General features: G+C 37.0%; 1 protein-coding gene across 6 annotated transcripts in view; it reads left to right on the forward strand.

Moving 5' to 3' along the window:
• The window catches only part of CADPS2 (calcium dependent secretion activator 2), a 449,680-nt gene that overhangs the window by 271,137 nt on the left and 156,122 nt on the right, over nt 1-22,421 (forward strand). For all 6 annotated transcript variants that reach the window (XM_074367152.1, XM_074367154.1, XM_074367149.1 and 3 more), the window contains exon 9: nt 14,414-14,480. In XM_074367152.1, the coding sequence (XP_074223253.1) occupies nt 14,414-14,480 (67 nt within the window). The remainder of the gene's footprint in view (nt 1-14,413; nt 14,481-22,421) is intronic.

Consider the following 22,421-nt stretch of genomic DNA (forward strand, 5'->3'; position numbering starts at 1 on the left):
TTAGCCAAAAATATCTGAGGCTTGAAATTCTGAATATGTTTTGTAAATGTCAAAGTTTTTTTTTCCTATTAACTGTCCTGATTTCATTTTTCTTGTATACTGCATTCACAGGCAGAAGTATTGTGGTTATAGTTTAATAAGCAAATAAATAAATGAATGGAATTCTTAAGCTTTCAGTTAAAGGAGGAAGAGAAACATTTTACAGGCCTAGCCCAGTGAATGCCAGCCTGATTGCCCATAGCCCTCTAATGACTATTGCTTTTATTTTGTTATTCATTCTCCTCCAAGTAAATACATGGATGTGAGAGAGAAGGTGAACATCAAATATACTTTTCCATGGTAGTCTAGAGTTTCTTTAGCAGGTTGATTAAGTAGCAATTTCTTAAGAACCTAAGGAATTCAGTAGCTAGGAAAACATAATACAAGTATTCGATGGAAATATTACTTTTATCTGATGAATGAGAACTCGTTGTTTTGCTGTAACTTGTGTGATATCATAGTTACACTTCATTGTAGAAAAATATATACTTCAGTTTTTGCACCATTTCTTCGGAATTTCTTTTCCCGAAATGAACCAAGTTGAAAAATTCATCATCATTCTCCCTAAGTTAAAAAAGTTGGATTGAAATAGTTTTCAGTATGTGCTCCTGCTATAATAATGATGGTGCCTTGATTTCTAGCGTACTTTATAACTTCAGAGGCCCCTTTATGTCTATCATTTAGCTAGTCTTTTGTAAGGATGCTATCTGTCTGTTACAGTCAGGGCAAACCTTGCTCTTTCTATTTTACAGATGAAGAATGGTGAACGTCATCTCGGCCACATAGCAGTTAACAGTTAAACAGGCTTAAGAGAATCATTCGTTTTCTTTCTTTCTCTGCCTTTGTTCTCTCTCTGACTGTTTTCACTCTTGCATCTCCATTTTCTCTTGCACACCTAATATTTGCTTCCATGTGGAGGGATATCCCTGACGGTAATACTCCTGGCTTCTCTCCACTCCTTTTTTTGGGAACTCATCTGCTTAGCTGGTTTGAGAGCAAGAACTGGGCTTGCAGAGGTCAGCCCTTTCTGCTCCATTTGTCTGTCCCTTGAACGTGAGTTCTCGTAGGGAACACCTGATCGCCGCTTCTCCCTGCCTAAGTGTGTCAGGGGCAGGATCCCCACGCAGACAAGCTTATCCTGATGTGCACTGATGAGTGGGAGAAGCATGTCTATGGATAATAATACTGAACCTCGTAAGGAAGCCACTTCTTACAGAAATGAGCCGCATCCTTCCATATTATCTTTATCGGTAATTCGGTGACCTCTTAGCCTCTTCTTAATAACTCTTTTGTCTTAAGCCAGTTGTTCAGGACTCAGGCAAAGAAAAGAGATCCCAAATTATTGGGCCTTCTCAGAGACTCCAACAATGCTCAGGTAAGAGAAAGTTAAAATACATGTGTATTACTGGGCGTTAGAAATCTGGTGGCATTTTGAGATCTTGAGACATGGAATATGTTCTATTCCATTTTAACTAGAAGGCCTGTGGGATACAGTGACTTCAGGACCATTTTCAGCTGTGATTCAAGCTGCCCTTGCCTGAAGCCCTGGGAGTCCCTTTCTCCAATTCCCGCACCTCTGTGCCTGCTTTCCGAGAAGCTGCTTCACTGTCCTTTATGCTCTCATCTCCCCCAGTAAGTTAAATATCAGGGTAACATTCTGCTGCCAAAGCTGTGTGAATGCTCTTCCTTAAATAACTATAAAAATACCCACTTTATGGAAAATCCAAAGTCTATCCAAGGCTTTTTCTTCTACCTGGATATGTAGTGTATAAATTTTTGCTAGAGATTTACTTTCTTCATTAGGTTCTTCTTATAATCGTTCCTCATGACAAAACGAGAAAAAGCCATCTAGTCATTCAAAAACAACGTTCGTGGAGTATCTGCTGTATAAAGTCACGTATGAAGTCACGGTGCTGCGAGAGGGCGGTGAGTCGGACCTGGTGTGGTCCTTACCCTCACCGTGCTGTGTCGGAAGTAGACATTGGTCCAATATGCCACACCATCCACCATGACAGGGCTGTGGGAGAAATGTCACTGTCTCCTTGCGTACCTGTAGGAAGGGAATACGACCTCATTAGGGATGCCAGGGAGGGCTTCTCTGACAAAGTGACAGTTGAACTCTGAGGGACAGGAAGAAATTGGAAACACAAAAGGCAAGAACTTAAGTGAATTCAAATTGTTGGAAATGGGTGGACTTGTAAGATGCGTGGGACAGATGGGGTAAGACAGACAACATGCAGACAATCAGAGGAGCAGAGAGAACTCAGAGTATTGGTACCGAGGAGTACTTAGTGTCCAAAAAACGCCAAGAAAAGTATCAAAGGATCTCGGCACAGGAATGTTCACAGATGTGAGGAAGCGTGGAACTGTCTATGACCAAGTAACAAGTGACGAGTCCAGAATTTAAGAACTGGGTACCACAGAAGGATTTGCAAGAACGAGAGCAAAGTCGGGTCCTTGCCTGGAGTATTGAGAGTCTTATCAAAACAACCATTTAAGCACACAGGAGCAGGGCAGGGACTGAGACACTGAGGCCAAGGTTCAACGTCAGAGCTGGTGGGACAGCCAGGGTATCTCACTGCTCAGGCCCTCAAGTCTTGATCCAGACTCACAGTCCTCCTTGAAGACAGAGGAGATTGAGCACGAAGCATAAAAGTGAAGTTCAAGTCATGGTATCGGTAGAAGAAGGCTATTGGGGAAGGGGATCTGGGAAGTGTGCCAGGCATCAGGAGGAATCAAATACCTTTGTAAACAGCTCACTTAAAGGTAAGTTACTACAAAGATAGGGGCAGGCAGTTTGTTTTCTAAATTTCTAAATGTCCTCATTGACTAAGACCAGAGAGTGATGCTGTAGAAGGAGAGACCTTTCGAGAATCAACCATAATCCATGGCAGTTATGATCTAAATTTTACAGAAAACTTGTTTTTCCAAACACGTGTTTATAGATTACAAGTGAAACAGTGTTAGAAGTGAAGAGGGTGTTTCAATTATGCGTGGGATAGCAGTTAATTCGAAACAGAGTGCAAAAACGAAATTACATAATTTTATTGCTTAAAGGCTCATTAGCAGTAATCTAGTCCAGCTAATTCCCCAGAGTGAATGCTGGAGACCATGACCCCTACAAGCCCTTCCATGGGGGAGAGTCTGTAATTTTGAAGACACTCATGTTCTCCTCCACCTTTCCCCAAAGCTCCATGTCTCATTGTCCTGGTCTATTGCAGGCTCTTACTGGTCCTCACACACCGAACATGCAGCTTTGTTTAACTCAGCATCTCTCACGTTTATTTGCCTGCCAAACCCATCCTGTTTTTGTGTGATACTTCTTTGTATCCAGATGTCTTGAGACAACACTAAGTGGAAAACACTGAATCCCAAATAATCTCCTCAATGATTTTCTTTTTTGAGTGTGTACAGTTTATAAAATGAGCATTTTATTTTTGAGGGGGGTGAGGTAATTAGAGTTATTTATTTATTTTTTAGTGGAGGTACTGGGGATTGAACCTAGGACCTCCTGCATGCTAAGCAAGTGCTCTACCACTGACCTACACTCAACCCCCAATACAGTCAGTCTTTTTTTTTTTTTTCTTTTATTGTGAGGGGAGGTAATTAGGTCTACTTACTTACTTATTTTAATGGAGGTACTGGGGATTGAACCCAGGACCTTGTGCATGCTAAGCATGTGCTCTACCCCTGAGCTATGCCCTACCCCCTAAAATGTGCATTTTATATACATATTTCACTTGAATGTATCTTAAATATGAAGAATGTAGAACAGACATATCCACTTACAAAAGAGGAAACTGAGGCCCAAAATATCTGTGTTAACTCAGCATTACCTGTATTGTATATAATGTTTAAACATGTTTGCTCATTTTGCTTTGCTTTAGGCATATCGTGCCTCAAAAGGGAAGGGATTTCCAGTCGTAAATAAGGTGTACTATGATACATGCAGAAAAGCCTTTGCTAAAACTTCTATTTCATTATTACCAAACTATTTGCATTTTCAGGGAGAAGAAGGCTTACTGGGCTATATCACAAAAATATCTAGGATCACCCAAGTGAATTATTTCATGCTCATAGTTAGGTGCTCCAGAGTTTTTTTGCTTAGTGGTGCAGAACATCCTTCCCTTTGGAAGGTGTCACAGCATGACCTCTAACGAGTCAGGTCATCACAGCCTCCAGCCTCTACCCTCCTCCTGGGGGACAGAGGCATAGGCCTGACCCCACGCAAGTGTGCCTGGCTGGGGTAGGCTATGCCGTGCTTTCTCAGGACATTTTTCCCTCTTATCCTCTTCTGGGACATTTTATAATCAACTTGGAAAGCTCACTAACTTTCTTTAACTTGAAACACAGCAGTGAAGTTTCTACCCATGCAGAAGTAGTGCTGTGGTTTGGAGGACATTAAAACTAAGGAAAAACACAAAACCTTGCCTGCAATATATACCTTCTGTAGCAGATCTTCTTAGAATGAGACCCTAACATATTTGTATGACTTTCTAAATATCAGCATTGATGAGATCGTGAACCATTAAAAAATATATGTGTTAGGGCACTTTTTCTGCTAATTGAGATATGAAAGAGTGTTGATGATCAGTTATAAAAATATAGAAAAAAAATGCCTTTATAATAAAAGATTTCTTGGTACAGTGTGATTTAGTTTGATGGTTTCGCTTGTGTTTAGCTATTTAAAACTACTTTTTTAGAACTACTTATATAATTCCCCGAGTTCAGTTTTGTTTCTAGGTGACAGTGCAGTGCCATTTATTTTAGAACCCCTGCCTTATGAGCGGTTGCCTGCAGCTCTGGATGCCTTACCTGAGGGTGGAGTGGGGCTTTGAGGTTTTCTCATCTTGGCAGTCTGCCTAGATTCGTTTTCTAGATTTTATGGTGGCAAGCCAGTTTTTGAAAGATAGCTTTTATACCTTAGACTGTTAGACTTAATCTGATAACGTTGATCTGAGCTCAGATTTAACTCCGATTTAACTGAGATGAAACCAGCGGAAGGTGGGACTTCTCAGGAAAAGGAGGGGAGGCAGTTTTTAATGTTCCTGATCCCGCAAAACGTGATACAGAAAAGTGAAGAACTACATTTTACTCCTTTGTGTTTATAAGCCTCCTGTTTCGGGAGCTCACACGCACATTTTAACTTCCTGCTCAGCAGTAGGAGTCCCTGTGTTTTCATCGTGCACCCTTTCTTTCAAAATGCTCTGTATCTTATTTGGGGGTGATGCTTTCCTTGCCGCCTCACCTCTTGTTCCCTTTCCCATAAGAATTCAGAAAGTATAAAAGCCAACTGGACAGTATACATGTCTGGGTTTCTTAATGCCCAGGTCACACATTGTTTTGAACCAGTTTCTTTTTCTCATCCCTCACTGAAAACAAAACCAAAAAAAAAATTTAAAAAGGCTTCATCTTGTGGGGTTAAATAAAGGAACGAATGTAGTGAAAGAAGGAAGATTCCTTTTATGTGAAGGAAGAACGGAGCGGCGGAGCAGAGAACGCGCCGGGATGACTGAAAGTGCCTGAGGGCGTTTGGTCCCTATTGGTTTTCACAGCAAATGCAGTGGTGCCCACGGATAGCCTGTATTGTTGTCAGTTAAATGGGATCATGAGTGTCTGAAAGGTGTTTGAGAATGAACCGAAAATCATTTTCACAAGTGGATGATTACTTCTGCCACATGTTAACCGAACTCTATCAGAATGGCCCAGATTTTTGAGGCTGCATTAACTTCTCTTTCAACCTTGACTGCGGTTTCTCCTTAAGAAAGCCCTTCCCCGTACTAAACTACTCTATATATTGATTTTTTTTTTCTTCCTGTATTCTTCCTTGAAAAATGAGGGCTTGTAGAAGAACAGGCTTTATCATTCAACATGTAGATTGATTGTTCCATTTCTTTGCATAAAAAAGATAGACTCATAAGTGATCCACTGAAAGTAATAGTCTTTTTTTTTCCAAGCACCAAATAATTCCGGTATCCTGTATACAATTATGTTTTTCAAATATTCATTAGTGATGATTTTGCATCATAAAGTAAAACCATGAACTCCCACAGCATGGACTCCGTGCAAATAAATCGTCATATCCTCCTTTCTGTTAGAACTGTGTGCCTCCACTCTAATTGAAACTAAATGACAATATTTAGTAATATGTCTGGAGAATTTGTGTGTCTTGAAGTGTTCTTTGAACGGTCTTCAAGTTAGAAAGATTTTATAAAGTGCTTTTAAAGTGTTTGGATAAATGAGTTCTTTATTTCATATTGCCATTTTCAATTTCAAGTCAAACATAGAGAATATTAGCTCTTTCTTTACTATATTAGAATGATCTAGTACATATTGCAGTTTAGGTATTGTGTTATGGAGTTGAATCTCAGTTTTTAAAGTGAATCAGAAAGTGAACTCTTAAAATTTCATTATCTTTTGTGATTATATTAGAAGATAATACATAGCATTTATAGGAAGTAGCTTAATTTATTAGTAAAACTAATTCCAGAGGTTTTTTGACTTAAGGGAAGGCAAGTCACAGAATGTTATGAATCTATTTTAAAAAATACTCAAAGGGGTGCTGTGTAAAAACAAGCATTTAAAATGATTTTAGGGGGAGGGTATAACTCAGGGGTAAAATACATGCCTAGCATGCACGAGGTCCTGGGTTCGATCCCCAGCCCCCTCCATTAAAATAAATAATTACCTCCCCCCACAAACAACAACAACAAATTTTATTTTACAAGTATTGCAGTGTGAATATGTGATGAAATGTAAATATCTGTTTGAAAATTCAACAAAAAATAAGCATAGTAAATTTTACTGATTTTTATTTTGCTTGAGGATTCTTTTTACCAAACTTTATTTTACTCAATAGATACATTGTTGAGACCATTTTATTGGTAATAGAATAATACATATTGTTAATACTCAACGTATCTCTCCAGAAAAGTTTTTATTCCTCTTCTCACTGAACATTCTGATGAATTTCATTGAGACTCTGCTTTTGTTTGTCCACAAATGAAAACTTTTAGAAGCAAGTGTGATACATGTTTCAGTTGGCTTCTTAACAGATAACTAACCCTTTCAAGAATCATGTTTTAGATCATAGAGGTGGTATAATTTTTACTGTTAAGTATTGAGATTTTTCTAATGAGCATATATAACTATGATATAGTAGATGAAAAATAATGACCTTTTGCCTTGTCGATAGCAACTACATTGACGAGATTTGGCCATACCAGAAATTCTTTTTCTTCTTCTTTTTTTTCTCTTCTTGACATTTTTCCTAATAGCATGGTACATAATCTACACATTTGTACCATATTTTAAATATACAAGCAAAAATCTTAAAAATAGTTCATTGTCCTTTATCTTTGATATTTGAGGATAGAACATGACCTAAGAATAGTCAGAAATACCAAAAAAAAAAAAAAAAAACCCAAATAAAGTAATAGGCGAATGGAACATTGATACACGTGTAGTTCATTTGGTGCCTTTTTTCTTAGCTGATTCCTATGTTTTTTTGGAGCAAATAGTACTCTCCATTAGAAATAGCCATAGAAGAGGGATTAATACTTTAAGATTATTGCTGTATTTATACTGATTTATAAAACCTAATGCTCCAAGGCTTTATTCTTATGCGTTAAACCCAAGCTTTGTGTCAGTGCTGCTAATTTCTTTGTTACTTAATCCCACGTAAAAGAGAAGATTTTAAAGTTAAGCAGGCAGTTTTTTGTTCAAAGGGAACAACTTCTTAATACCTTGCTTAAGTTGAGTGTATTGATGAAAGCAAACACTTTAAAATAGTATCTGACAGTTATTTTTAAGTAATCCAGAACAGTGAGTATTGTGATGTGTTGGAAATATTTCAGAAAGAGTGTTATATTTAGTATAAGCTAGCATTGGAAATATGTGCTTTTGAAGTATGTTATATGCGATAGAATATCTCTTATCCCCATTTAAATAATAATCTTGGATCAAATTTAACTTTAATTAGGGAACTTTTTCCTAGGGTCATACTCTAATATGGGGTACCAGAGAATGTAGTTTGGCTGTGAAAACTACTGATAGGTGTTCCTTTTCCACCCATTTCATACTTAACTGAGGTAAGTTAACAAGGATGAGAAAACATGTTTTGTTTAAAACCAAATTCTGTAGGTTGATAAAAATGAAAAATGTTGAAGGCTGCACCAGAAACAAAAGGCTTGCTTTGCTCTTTAAAATCTCTTCAAATAAGGTGGAAAAATTTGTATTCATTAGAGAATATTTCTCTCATGCTGTGTGGTAAATATTTATTTTATTGAGTAACATTGTAAATTGTCACATCAAACCCAGTTAAATGTGTGTTCCCAGTTTGTCTGGTATTTGGCAGGTCTTATTTACATACTCTTCCAAAAAACTTTTTTTATTTGAGTTAATCATACAGTTGAGAGGAAACGCTACAGAATACTCAGGGAGACTACAGCTGCACAGAGATTCTGCAACATATCTACAGGATACTAGCCAAGGTACTCTCTCTCCCCGACCACAGATACACTTCTTGGATGATCTCTATGTCTTTATGGGATAGAATCATATTTTATCAAGCATTAAAAAATGAACTTATCCAGCATTCAGATAGCAAGAAAATATTGGTAATAGATCTTTTAAAATTCTAAACTATTTCTATGAGATGGAAGTAAGTGACAAGTCAATAGCTCTCAAGGATCTGTTTAATTAACACTATTGCCATTATATATCAAATGGTTAGATTTAGTCCTATCAGCCGTACCTTCTCCTTTTATAGAAATATGCAGTTTTAATTGATGTTCACGGTAATGACCCTGAGATGCTATAGGGCCCTTTCTAAATCATTAAAGAAAGATCAAATTATATTTTATAACTATTTGAAGCCAAGTCAACCTATTGTATACAGATTCTTTAAAAATTCATTATAGATGAATCTCTCTAGAATAACTCATTTTTTCAGTAATTAAGAAGACTTGAACATTGCTGTGTGTCATGAAATGAATCTGTTGCCTAGCATAACATAATATGTTAAATGTAACTTTGGAATATTTTTCCAAAAAAAAAAAATCTGACTGGATTTTAATCCATAAAAGTGATATACATTAACTTAACACTCAACATTAAACAATGACAAAAAACCCCAACTCTGAATTCAACAGCAATGCTAGGCATAAAAATGGGTTAGGACAGGATGGGTTTTGATTTTTACAAATGCTTTCTAATAAATGGATTATCTGATTGTAACCTAATATTCAGATGATTTTGGTTCCTTATTCCTCACTCTTTCTACACTTCAACAATCCCCCTGAAAAAACCACCCACCCACAAGGAATTCAGACTGTCATACATACCAGACCTTGAGAACAGCTTTGAAACTGGAAAAGCCATTTAACCATTAAAGCTTATAGGAATTCTCCACTGTACTCAAGATAAAGTGGCAAAGTTCTTCATCTTTGGTCTATAGATATTCAACTTAGTCATGTCAGAAATAGTGTCTGTGGAGCTATAATGCCCACATCCTTCAAATCCTTAATAATGGTAAATTTTTTTGTAATTATAAAAGATGAGTTCCCATACGTTGCTGATGGTAATGCAAAATTGTATAGCCACTTTGGAAGACAGTTTGGCGGTTTCTTATACAGTTAAACACACACTTTCACTGTAATGCAATGATCCCTCTCCTAGATATTTACCTAGGAGAGATGAAACAGGCAAAGACCTGTATGGGAGTGGTTATAACAACTTTATATATGATCACCAAAAAGGTGGAAACAACTCAAACATCCACCAACTGGTAAATGGACAGACATGCTGAAGTAAAGTCATACAGTGAAATACAATATTCAGAAATAACAAGGAATGAACTGATACAGACAAAAACTGAATCTCTTTTTTATAGATTCCACATATGAGTGATATCATACGGTATTTTTCTTTCTCTTTTGGCCTTAGTTCATTAAGAATGACAATCTCTATGTCCATCCATGTTGCTGCAAATGGCATTAGTTTATTCTTTTTTATGGCTGAGTAGTATTCTATTGTATAAATATACCACAACTTCTTTATCCAGTCATCTGTTGATAGATATTTAGGTTGCTTCCGTGTCTTGGCTACTGTATATAGTGCTGCTATGAACATTGGGGTGCATGTATCTTTTTGAATTAGAGTTCCCTCTGGATATATGCCCAGGAGTGGGATTGCTGGATCGTATGGTAAGTCTAGTTTTAGTTTTTTGAGGAATCTCCATACTGTTTTCCATAATGGCTTCACTAAACTGTATTCCCACCAGTGGTGTAGAAGGGTCCCCTTTTCTCACACCTTCTCCAGCATTTATCATTTATAGGCTTTTTAATGATGACCATTCTGACTGATGTGAGGTAATGAACTCATCTACCAAACAGAAACAGACTAGCGGACATAGTAAACAATCTATGGTTACGAGGGGAAGGAGGGTAGGAAGGGATACATTTGGGAGTTTGAGATTTGTAAATGTTAGCCACTATATATAAAAATAGATTTTAAAAAAACAAATTTCTTCTGTATAACATAGGGAGCAATATTCAATGTCTTGTAATAACCTTTAAGGAAAAAAATATGAAAACGAATGTATGTGTATATATGCATGACTGGGACATTGTGCTGTATACCAGAAATTGACATATTGTGACTGACTGTACTTCAATTTAAAAAAAAGCTGAATCTCTAAAGCTTTATAGTAAATGAAAGAAACCACACAAAAAAGGTTATGTACTATATAATGCCACTTGTATGACAAAAAAACTGTAAGGTCAGAAATCAGATCAGTGGTTGTAGAGCTGGGGATATGAGGAGGCAATTGATCATAGAAGGGCATGAAGGAACCTTTGGAGGGTGGGGGGTGGAAATGTTCTATAAGTTCATTGTGGTGCTGCCAATACTCATCAAATTATATGCCTAAAATGAGTGAATTTTACTTTAGGTAAACTATACCAATAAACCTTACTTAAACCAAAAAAATGGAAGACAAGCACAATGTAGAAATGGTGGAAATGCAAAAAGGCGTGAAGAAGAAAATGAAATTCACCTTTAATCTCACTGGCCAGATATTAACTTCAGGTTTTACATTTTAGTACATATTTCTGGATTTTTTTTTCCCATGCACACCCTGTAAGCTCATGTGGCAGTTGTTGTTGTTTTTTTAAACATTAACATTATTATAATTTTCAATATCATTCTTTTTGGCCTCACTCTTAATGGCAACCTAATCCTTTTAATTGCTCCATTCTTAAATGGTTTTTGAGTTTTTGCTCTTAAACAATATTGATGAACATTTTTTTCTTCATGTTTCTATCAGTTTTCCATGTGTCTCTTATGTCAAGAATCTGCTTTTATAGCGGTGAGAAAGCAGCTAGACAGCGATATTGAAACCTAATTCCAGAACTCATAATTAGAGTGAAAAAAAACCTTAAATGTATTCTTATTCAGTATAGTTATCTTTTCTAATATCTTTTATCTATGTTTATTTTTTATGTAAAATTTTTATCTGGCTAACATGAAAACTAAAGGGCAGAAACTATCCTATTTTTCCTACATAGCATTTGTAACATTTCCTTTGTGCAGCCAAACTTCTGTTGAATGTAACTTTTTCTGATGTAGAGACTAAAACTCCTTCCTTGAAATGTTTGATCGATCAATTGTGATTTCTTCTGTGTATGTTCTATTGAATTCTTACAGTGCAACAGCCCAAAATACCTCAAGGCCCAACCTTCAAATGCTTACCTTGGTTCCAGTCTTGCATTGTCTTTTATCCTATTTCTTATAATGTCTTCCAGTATACACATGTGTGCATCCACCCACCCCTCTGCTTTCTGTCTTCAGAGAAACGGTACATTGTCATTCCAGATGTGTTGATGCCTCATTTTGAATGAAGTGGCAGCTGACAGTATTACCCCTTATGTAGAACCTTCACTGTCAGCGAGACTGACACTTGCTTGTGTGGTGTTGATGGTTTGTGTGTCACTCTTCACTTTCACTTACGTCTGACGCAGTAGCCCGGCAGCATGAGCGAGTGAGACGCGTTGAAGAAGCAGCCTGTGGTCACAGGCAGAGGTTATTCCAAACGCCCTCTTGGCTCCTGGGCACCTGTTTGGTGCACATCCTGCTAGCGCACGTGTACCGGGAGCATCTGTTGTGACCACAGTTCATAGCTCCTGAGGTCATTGCCGTTAACCCTGTAATAGGAGCTTGGGTGTGTGCCTTTCAGGAGAGGGAAATTACATGGGAAGGAAAGACAGAAAGAGAGCAACTGAACACCTATCACCAGAACATAGAAGAGAAATTAGAGGCTACAGCAAAGATGGGGCAAAGGGTCTTAAGGGGACCTCAGGAGGAGAGAGTGAACAGGTGAGAACAGTAGCAGTAGAGGTTTCTGTCATTCTCTAAATGAATTTGCATTATGTCCACAAGCACAGACGATATGCTATCGAGGGTATTGTGCGAGCCGAATAAACGTTCACCAAACACTTCACTTAGCTGATGTGTCCGAACGAAAGAAAATAACGTAACGAATGAAAGAAAATACATAATTGACTTGGGCAATGTTGTTGATGCGTTCCGTGTAAGAGCCTTGTTTTTATTTTGACTTTTAGTGACCCTATGTTTGTGTGTAGTTTTTCATCCTGAAAATTTAGAAATATAAGGAACAAAGAAGGACACAAATCTTTCAAAATCCCTCCCCTCAAAGATGCCATTACTAAAATTTTGGCTCATCTATTTCATAAATACCTATTTTTAAAAAAATTCCAAATCAGTCAGTATGTGTGTAGTTTTGAATCTGTCCTTTTCACATAACATTATATAATGAGATATTCTTTATGTTATTAATGTCATCAAAATTTTTTTTCAGTGGCAGCATAGTATTCCTTTCTATACACATGAGAGCATTTATTAAGCAATTCACGTATTGTTGGGCATTTAGGGTGTTATGTTTTCCATGATATAAATAACTGTTTATATTTATTCTCTGTTCTATATGTCCGTGTAGCATACACCTTTGTGTGCACATCTGGTTATTTCCTTAATAAATTCCCAATTAAAAGGTGAGGGCTGTTTCCACATATTGTCATGTTATCCTGCAGGAAGGTGGTCTTATGTTACACTCCGCTAGCAGTGAATAGGTAAGAGTGCCCATTCATTTCAACACACCTCAGCCGATATCCCATATTTCCTTTTTAAAAGGGGCCAAAAAGTATGTTTGCTTTGTTTGGCAAAAGAGAGACACTTTCATAAGACAGAAGCTAAAAATTCTAGCTAAGGTTTTAGTTTTAAAAATTGAGGGAAAGTCTCGAGACTTTGATCCCTGAAAGAAACTTACTCGCTCCAGTGATTTTTTTAATCACTCAGAATTATGTATAAATTAAGTCAATGTGAGTAGCCTGTACAGTGTTAAACCTTCACTTCAGAAAAAGGGATGGTGATAAAATATTGAAAACACTTACTTTAATTTAAAAATTAGGTCTCTCCTTGTCATATTTTAAGCTTCTAACAGTGTTTCCATTTTGTAGGAGGTATGTGGTATGATTTTAAATAATGCTCCATGACCCCATCATACTCGATCAGTTTTTAATTTCTTCTTTTTCCTCCTTGCCACTTAAGCTTACATCTATATATTCAGTAGGAACAAAAGTTCTATTCTCAAATGATTGATTACTTTACTCATTCCAATTCAGGTTACTAATGGCAATGCAAAGTTAAACAAAAGCCTGGTTGGAAACTGTGTTAAATTACACAATGTCGTCTTCATTATTATCTGAATTTCATAGTTAGGAAAATGTGCAGTAAGGAGCTTCTCTAAGTCAGGTAGATCCCCTGATGATGGGGCTGGCAGGGACCTTAGGAATCAGCACATCCAGCTCTTTCGTTTGATAGCTGAGGAGATGGAAACTGAGATTGGTGTAGACACATCTCGGGGACACTCTACTGGGCAGCGCCCCCTTACCCTGGGTTCTGGAGTCTACAGCCGCCTCCCTGCCAGGCCACACTCCTTAGCTCGGTCATCTGAGAGCTGAGACATTTAGTTCCATGGTTCAGTCCTTAGGCTTTGTCTCTCCTAAGAAGTATGTGTAAGAATCAAATTCCTACCGCTTCTTTGATTATCCTTCCTAACTCCCACTTCGCTCAATTTGTGGGAAGAACTGACAAATTGATAAGCCACATAAATCAATTCCCTTTCAAGAGCCTTAGAACCGGCTCAGACATTTTGTAACACAGAAGCTGTGTGCTGTCGCAGATTCCAAATGAACTAAACTTTGCCTTTAGCAGGCTGGTCTCAAGAATAAATGCCTACAGAAGCCGATTATGTGGGACACAACATTATTCATGTATTGTTTGTTTCTCTTACCAGATATCTGTATGCTCTTGGACAAAAGGTTTGGAAAAGATGGAAAAAGCGTTACTTTGTTCTTGTCCAGGTAAGTACATTTTTTTTTCCTGTTAAGTTGTCAGTCTAAACCGTTCTCAAACCTTCGTGTAGGTTACATCGATCAATATGCACTGTGTTAGAAATTGAAACTGAGAAAATTTTTAAGTATTTGGTTTATTTTAAAGTAAAAGTAGTAAACCCATTACATGCCAATGCAGATAACCTTTTTATTTAGAGTAACTGTCTTTCAAGCCAAACATTTTAGTGAAGTAAGTGGCATCATTTTATTCTTTTGCATACCTCTTTCATGCTTGCCTTAATAAAATAGAATGCAGCTGTATTCTCATATCAGCTTCTGCCTTCAATCTGTTGCAATATCAGATGAAACTTAGGCTCTGGAAAACTCCGCTGTACACTCAGGAGAAAGTAAGTGTGAAAAAGGCAAAGATGTTTGAATATTGTTATAAAAATGGTTTTGACCTCGCAGATCCCCTGAAAGGATCCTGAAGATCTCCAGGATCCCAAGACCATACCCGAGAACCACCGTGTTGTTCTGATATTTTATAGATAAAACTTAATACATAGAAACATGCATTTTTATAAAAAATGTGCCATATATATATATATCACTTGTTCACATATATAGGTCTATCAGTCCCCTGGACTGGTAGATTTGTTTGTGGTAGGATTCTGAGTGTAGACAGATTACTGGAATAAACGCTTTGGCTGACTTTTGTGTTTTTGTTTTTGAATCATGGATATAAGCTTTGCTCTTTTAGAATATACTCATTCAGTTAAAGTTACATTAAAGGACAACTTTCTAAGTAATAGTCACTCCATTTCATGATAAATCCAAGCTATTTTATTCCCAGTGAATATATATGAAAAAGAAACACCCTTGGAATCCTCAACACAAAGCAATGTGTAAAATCTCATCAATTCATACCCACACATTGAACAGGATTAAATAGACTAGATCAGAATAACAGGGTAAAATTACAAGGGAGGAAAATTATTTCCTCTCCTCCAGAAATAAAGCCATCTATCAACTGCTGGATAACATGATTTTATTGACGTGCATAATGGCATGGTAACTTCAGGAACAGTGGTAAATTTTAGTCAAGAGTAGGTTTTTTTGTTGTTTTTTTTTTTCCCCCATAAGAGAGTTTAGAACTGAAAGAAGGGGGAAAAAAAAGAAATGAAAGAAGGAATTTGAATACTTTGAGATCATTAACTGGTATGTCTTTCAGGAACATTAACCATGTCTTTGGGGAACTAGACAGTTCTCCATATTAAAAATATATTTAACATTTTAAAGGCAAAATCTAATTTAAACCAAAGGCGGTAAACCGCTGTACTCCATAATTAAAATTTAGGAAAAACATCATCAAACTATAATGAATTCAGATTTAGTCTACCTGAGGTTATCATCTTGACTTTTGAAGTCGTATTTGAGCATTATATCTTTACACAAATATATGTACATGCGTGCACTCACACAGAGAAACCATACCCAGGTGTATTGAGATTCACATGCCAGTACTCTGACAACTTCGTGAAGCCTTAAATACAATTGAATCTTCCTCAATTCCAAATGTAATAGGAAGACACGTTGAATGCAAGATGGATATGTATGGAGGTTCAACAGGAGTGACTCATGGGGAGGAACAGGGTAGTTTTTATTCGTATTTCTAAAGGCAGCTCTCATTCCGTTGGCACATCGCTTGTGGGTCCATACCTGCAGGCTGCACTATTGAAAGGTGAAGGAGTCGTTTTCTAGGGCGGACAGTACACCCCTGCTGTGTCTGCTGCTGCCGTCGGCAGAATGGTGCTCTGGTGATAATGTGAATCTCATCACCACTTGGGAGTCTGTATTATATGAGTGATATAGCCGGAGATCTAGCCATCAGCCCAAGGATTTGTGCTCATAAAAATTGATTGAGGGGCAGGTTGGGCCAGCTGCAAAGTCATTGTTCAGAGGGAACACTGGCAGTGCCGGTGAGGTAAAGAGGCTTTTCAAAGACTCTCGTATAAACATTTAAATTGGAGTTGAAAATGGGAAAATAAATTATTTGTTAATGTGGTGTGTTTATTTAGCTTCTAAATGAGATTAGTTTTGGATTCCATTTAGATTCTGAAGCCAGTACAGTTACAGTATTAAATAGATTTTTACATTTTTTAAAAGGCTGAATTTTTTTTTTCTACATGAAGATCAATTTTGGTTCAAGCCAAATTGAAAGAAGTATGATTTTGAGGAATATGTCTGAAATCTCAACAAAACTTACATGTGTTTATATTAAACTTATGTGTGTTTCTTACTCATTTTTCTTATGCGTATTCAGTGTTTTAGTGTCAGGTTTGGAGAATATCGTTTGTGTAAAGTATTTATGACCCTAGTATATTTGAGTTCATTATAATCAACCACCTAATAGCTTTCAAATTCTGTATTTGTAGTTATGATTTAACCAAACTGAACTATTTCAAAATTCTGCATTCAGCTGATGCCTGTTTAAATAACTTTTATGCCCCCGGGTATTTCATAGTCTGTAATAATCCAAAAATTCCTGAAGCATTCACCTATTAGTACAATTATTGCTATATTTAATCTAATATTTATTAAGCAAATGTGGCCAGCATTTATGTCAAGCACATTTTACCACATTGTCTCTTTTGCTCTTCAGAATAAGGTAACATTGGTGTTCAAAGAAGTTATATGATTTGCCCAGAATCATACAGTCAGTATGTGGTAGAGTCAAGTGATCAAATCCAGTTCTGTTGGTCTCTAGAAGTTAACCTCTTCCTCTGTCATGGTGCTATGACTAAATTAACATACGTACCTATAGTTGATCTGAAGACAGTCAGATATATGAATAATCACTGTGGATCACTGCTTTCATGAAGTACAACGAGCTGCTACATTAAAGAAATGGCCAGTGAGTGATGGCATAAAGAGCCCCACGCTCATGGAGGCCACTTACTAGGTGACATTACTAGAAACTGAAAGAGAGAGACGTCTATGTTGTTTTGGCCCTGTATCAAAGTGTTCACTGCTTGTTGTCGACGTGTCAGAATCATGACTTGAAGTTGCTGCAAACAACAGCAGGCTATCAAGACATAATGTTAATTACATATCAGCTGAGTTGGCACAGGATGTAAACAGTCAGCCATGCCACTGAGTGATCAGTCCCTGCTGCAGACATACGAGAAGCACTCTGTTAGTGCGCTGCCATCAAAATCGACACTTAAAGTGGCTGCCCCAGCCTACTGATATCCAAAATATTCAGCACACGTGGGGATGCACTGCAGCAGGCTGCTGTCACGTAGCTGAGAACGCGACTATTGCATGAAATTAGATGGTCTAGGTTTACTCTTAGGACATCAGCTGATGTTTGCTTACAGTAGGTGAACAAATATACTGCTGTCAGATCAAGGAACGTGTGGGGTAGTGGCTGTCTGCCTCTGTGGCTTCAATTGATTTAAAACTTGCAAAACCAAGACATGCTCAGTAGAGGATAAAATCAAACCACACACAAGTATTTACGGCAGCAAAGGAAAGGTCCCCACCAACCCCCATTCAGCATTGCCACCTTATTCTAGTCTCCTTCTCCAAAATAGCCAAGTAACCATTCCCTTCTAAACCTGTATCAGTTTAATCCATCCCTAATGGAATCATTCCATATATATTTGTTTTGTGAATTGTTTTCATCCCCTTTAAATATACATCACAGCCATGTTGCCATGTCAGGATATGAAAATCCACTTTATTCTTTTTAATGGATGATTGGTTTCCACCATGTAGATTAAGATAATCTGTGTAACAGCTCCCCTGGTTTAGACAGTTAAGCTCCTTTTTTAAAGAATCAACAAATGCTGCTAGAATCAATATATCTGCAATTCTTATATATTAATCTTTTGAGTGTATGTGGGAGTAGTCCTGAAGAAATTGCTAAGCCGAAGGGCATAGATACCTATAATGTGAAATAAGATTTATATAGCTCTAGATAACTCATGAATGTTTAAATATTCACCAAAACTTTAGTTTTTTTAAAGTTTGTTATATTTCTAGTTAATAATCATTATGTGTCAAGTTGTATGTGTTATTTTTCAAAATGTACGTATGAAAGAAAATTGAAAATTCTTTTGATTATGGAGCTTATTTGAAGAAAAATCTCAGAGGAAAAGGCTTTTTTCGTATTTTAAGTTTCATTTTTAAGATTACTTTTGCTTTGTGAAAATTGAATTTACCATAGCCTCCCCCTACCCCGAAAACAAAAACAAAACAAACAAACAAAAAAACAAACAAAAGAAAATGGCTGTGCTAATTTTTACAATTTACCCTAGGACATTAACAAACTTAATGCATTTATTCTTCAGAACAGTTCTAAAATATGTTAAAATGATCATTTCCCTGTATCTCAAGAGCTGCTAGAATTATAAAAGAAAATGGGGTGAGAGTAGGGTAGGATTTGGTAAGGAAAATCTCATGTGGATCAGGCAGTGATCCCAATGCAAAAATTCCTCTCTTTTACATGTACCTTGTGTTCCCTTAAGATTTTTGTTATTTTCATGTTTAAATTCCAGGGAAATGTCTGTTTCTCATCTTTTCTAGCTCATACCTACATGAAAGAGGAAAGGACCTATGAATGAGGAATGTACAATATTGCGATATCTGAATTAAATTTTAATGGGCTTGATTTTTTTTAATTGATTGACGACTCCATTTTAAAATGCCATATCTGTGTGTTTTCATGTCTGTATGCATTCATATGCATATATAGCTTTACACATACATGTGCAGTATTCCTGCCCATAGTAAAGACTTGGTAAGTGTAAAATAAACAAATGTCGTCTCTCCCTTAATTTGGGTTCTTTATCGAACTTTTATATGAAACATCAAATTGACTTATATTGAGCATACTTGAACCAAAACCTTGGTGTCATCTCTGACCCTTCTTTTTTCATTACCCCCTACAACAATCAGAAAATGCTGTTTTATCTGCAGCCAGAACAGTATCCCGCTTACATTCAATTCTCTCCATCTTTTCCTGCTACTTTTCTAGTTGAAATCACTGTTACCTTCACATGAACTTTTACAATAGAATCCCAGCTGTTCTCTCTGCTTCTACTTTCTGCCATTCTCCTTACAATCCTTTCTTCATATTGCCAGAATAATCTATTGGAAGCATAACTCAGATCTTGCCAATTTTCTGCTTAAAACCTTCCTTGGCTTCCCATGACACTTAGAATAACCTCTGACCATAACCTAGAGAAGGTCCTGCACAGTGCACATATTCTAGCCTCTGGCTTCCTCTTTGATGAGTCCCTGCCTGTCACTGAGCAGTGCCTTCACTTGTAATGCTCTGTTCCCAGAGTAACCACAGTGCCAAGAACTGGAGTTTAGCACCTCCAAGTCACCAGCTCCCTCTCTCCAAAGGTATCTCCAATAGATATATAATAATGTGAGTTTATTGTAAAGTGTGATTTCTATGCAAATATGCCTTTGAATTAAGTCCCCCTACCTTTCTGCACTCAGTTGTTGCTTGGTTACCCCTAAATGCTTCTGGAGAAATTCTGAACATTCTGCTGCTTACATTTTCCCTGTGACTGGCTGATTCTACCTACCCGTTTAGGTCAAATGAGCCTTTTCTGCCCACCCCATCTAAAGCACCTCTCCGTTCACTGCCTGTCACATTACCCTGTCTTGTATTTTTTGGAGCATTTAACTCTAATCAAAGTTAACATTTTTATTTATATATTTGTTTTTTTAATTATCTCTTTACCACTTCTAGAATATAGTGCTCATGAAAATAAAGACCTTGTCTTTCTTATAATTCACTGTGAGTATAAACTGCCTAAATACATGTTAAATAAGTGAATATATGTGAATCACTCCAATCATTTTTTTAAAAGGCTGCCTTTCCTCTTTGTAATTTGTACACTGATTGCTAAATCTTTTTTATGCCATTTGGTCAAGACAGTAAATACATATTCCCTTGAAATTCATCGTGATCTTGAAGATATAGTCATTTTCCTTGATTAAATTAAGCTCTGGGTTTTTTGTTTTGTTTTTTGGGTTTTTTTTTTTTTTTTTTAATAACTCTAGCAGCACCTTTGGCCTCTGCCAAGAATATTTCCAGCTAGGGATTTTTAAGCCATAATCTTCTGAAATTAGACGGTGGCAGTTGCTAAGCTGCCAGCTGTTAACGTGATCCTTGCAGTAGGAATACAACATACAAATGTGAATGCTGTGGTCTCTAAAAACTCATCATTAGCACTTACACGTGTGGACACAGACAGGTGTTGAACAGGTTGGCAATTGAAAAGAAAATGGGAGGTTTCCCAGACCAAATGCAGATACCTCGTGGGACCTCAGCAACTTAAGGTGACTTGTCAAAGGTGTTGAGGCCAAAACCTGATTTAACACTGTCCTCAGATTAAAGTCTGTTTATATCCCCCAATTCTCAACTAATCCATTCTTTGTGGAGTTATTACGAATGGATTGGGTTAAGGATATTGAATGTTTATCATTGCTGTGTCTTTCTACTGAACGGATTTTCAGCTGCAATATACTATATAATATAAGCCTATAAGTAAGCTGATACATGAAAACAAATACTTGATCAGAATAGGTCAGACCACCTGTTTCTATCTAATTCCCTGGCATGTGGCGACAGGGTAGAGTGGAGGCTGTAAGACTGCCTCCAGCTAGAAGCACGGAGCATGGTGACCCCTGGCCCCTGTAGGTTATCTGTTAGCAGCATACTTTAACTATTAATGCCAACTGATACTGACCGTCCTTTCAGAGTGCAGCTTCTCCAGATTACCCTCCTTCTGGATACTGGCTAGCAAACAGGTAGCCACAAGGTGCTGACAGCATTCGGAAGGATTCACTTGAATTTACACTATGAGTTCACTGTAGGCTTTGCCTCAGAAATTCAGCAGGACCTTGCAGAATAGATGAGCAAAAGCAGAGGTTTTCAGGGATATTAGAGAAATCAAAACCGTGAAATGCAGCATCATCTTATGGAAATAGAGCCAAAAGCCTGTGAGTCAAAAAGATGGTGTTCATAGTTGCTTCTGATATCAAGCATTCGAAAACCAAACTACCCTTTTTTCAGTTGTCTTGTGGCTCAGATTTCCTAACTGTCAGTGACAGCTTGGTTAGTCGTTGGTTTTTTGTCACTCTTCCGTCTGTATGTCTGTACTCTTCGTTAAAACTCTGGCCCCAATTATCTGTGCAAGATTCCAGGTCTGTTAGATGACTTTTGAAATATGAAAATAAACAAAATACTGAAAGAAGTACAAAATAAAATAAGACAAGTATTCAATCCTTTATCATTTAAATCACCATGGCTTTAGAAACTAGGTGATTTCTCTAAAGCTATATTCCTCAACTTTAATACAAGAGACAGTAAAAAAAAAATGATTTTGCTTTTCACTAAATAGAGAAACTATTGGGTCAATTATGTCTTTGAAAACTTAAAGGAAACTAGTGTAGATTAAAAACAAGATGCCAAAGAAATTTTAGTAACCATATAGCAGAAGACAGCAATATATACATATAGTATAAATGAGTTAAATGGACCTATTAGCAAACGGAACCTCAGAACAGGATAAAAACCAAAATTCATATGTAAAATGCACCACAAATAAAAGGCAAAAACACAGGGAGAAAGTAGGATGACAGTATTAAATTCAGATCAAGTGAAAATCAAGAGAAGTAGTAAATATGTCAAAGGATTATAATTTTATATTGATTAAAGATATAATCAATTACTATAAAACAAATGATGATGATTTATTGCATATATACCTGAGAGAAGATAAGTAGTAACAGGCAATGCCTCACCTTGCTTGCTGTTCAGTTCACTTTCCTCTCTCTCCCATACCCTTGGGAGCCCTAGTCATCTTTGACTACAGATTCTTAGAGATACCTTATTATCTTAAATAATAACTTTGCCAGAAATTAAGAGGCAATTGGCTTTTCCTT

The sequence above is a fragment of the Camelus bactrianus genome, chromosome 7 (assembly GCF_048773025.1).
Source record: "Camelus bactrianus isolate YW-2024 breed Bactrian camel chromosome 7, ASM4877302v1, whole genome shotgun sequence".
In the NCBI taxonomy this organism is placed as follows: Eukaryota; Metazoa; Chordata; class Mammalia; order Artiodactyla; family Camelidae; genus Camelus; species Camelus bactrianus.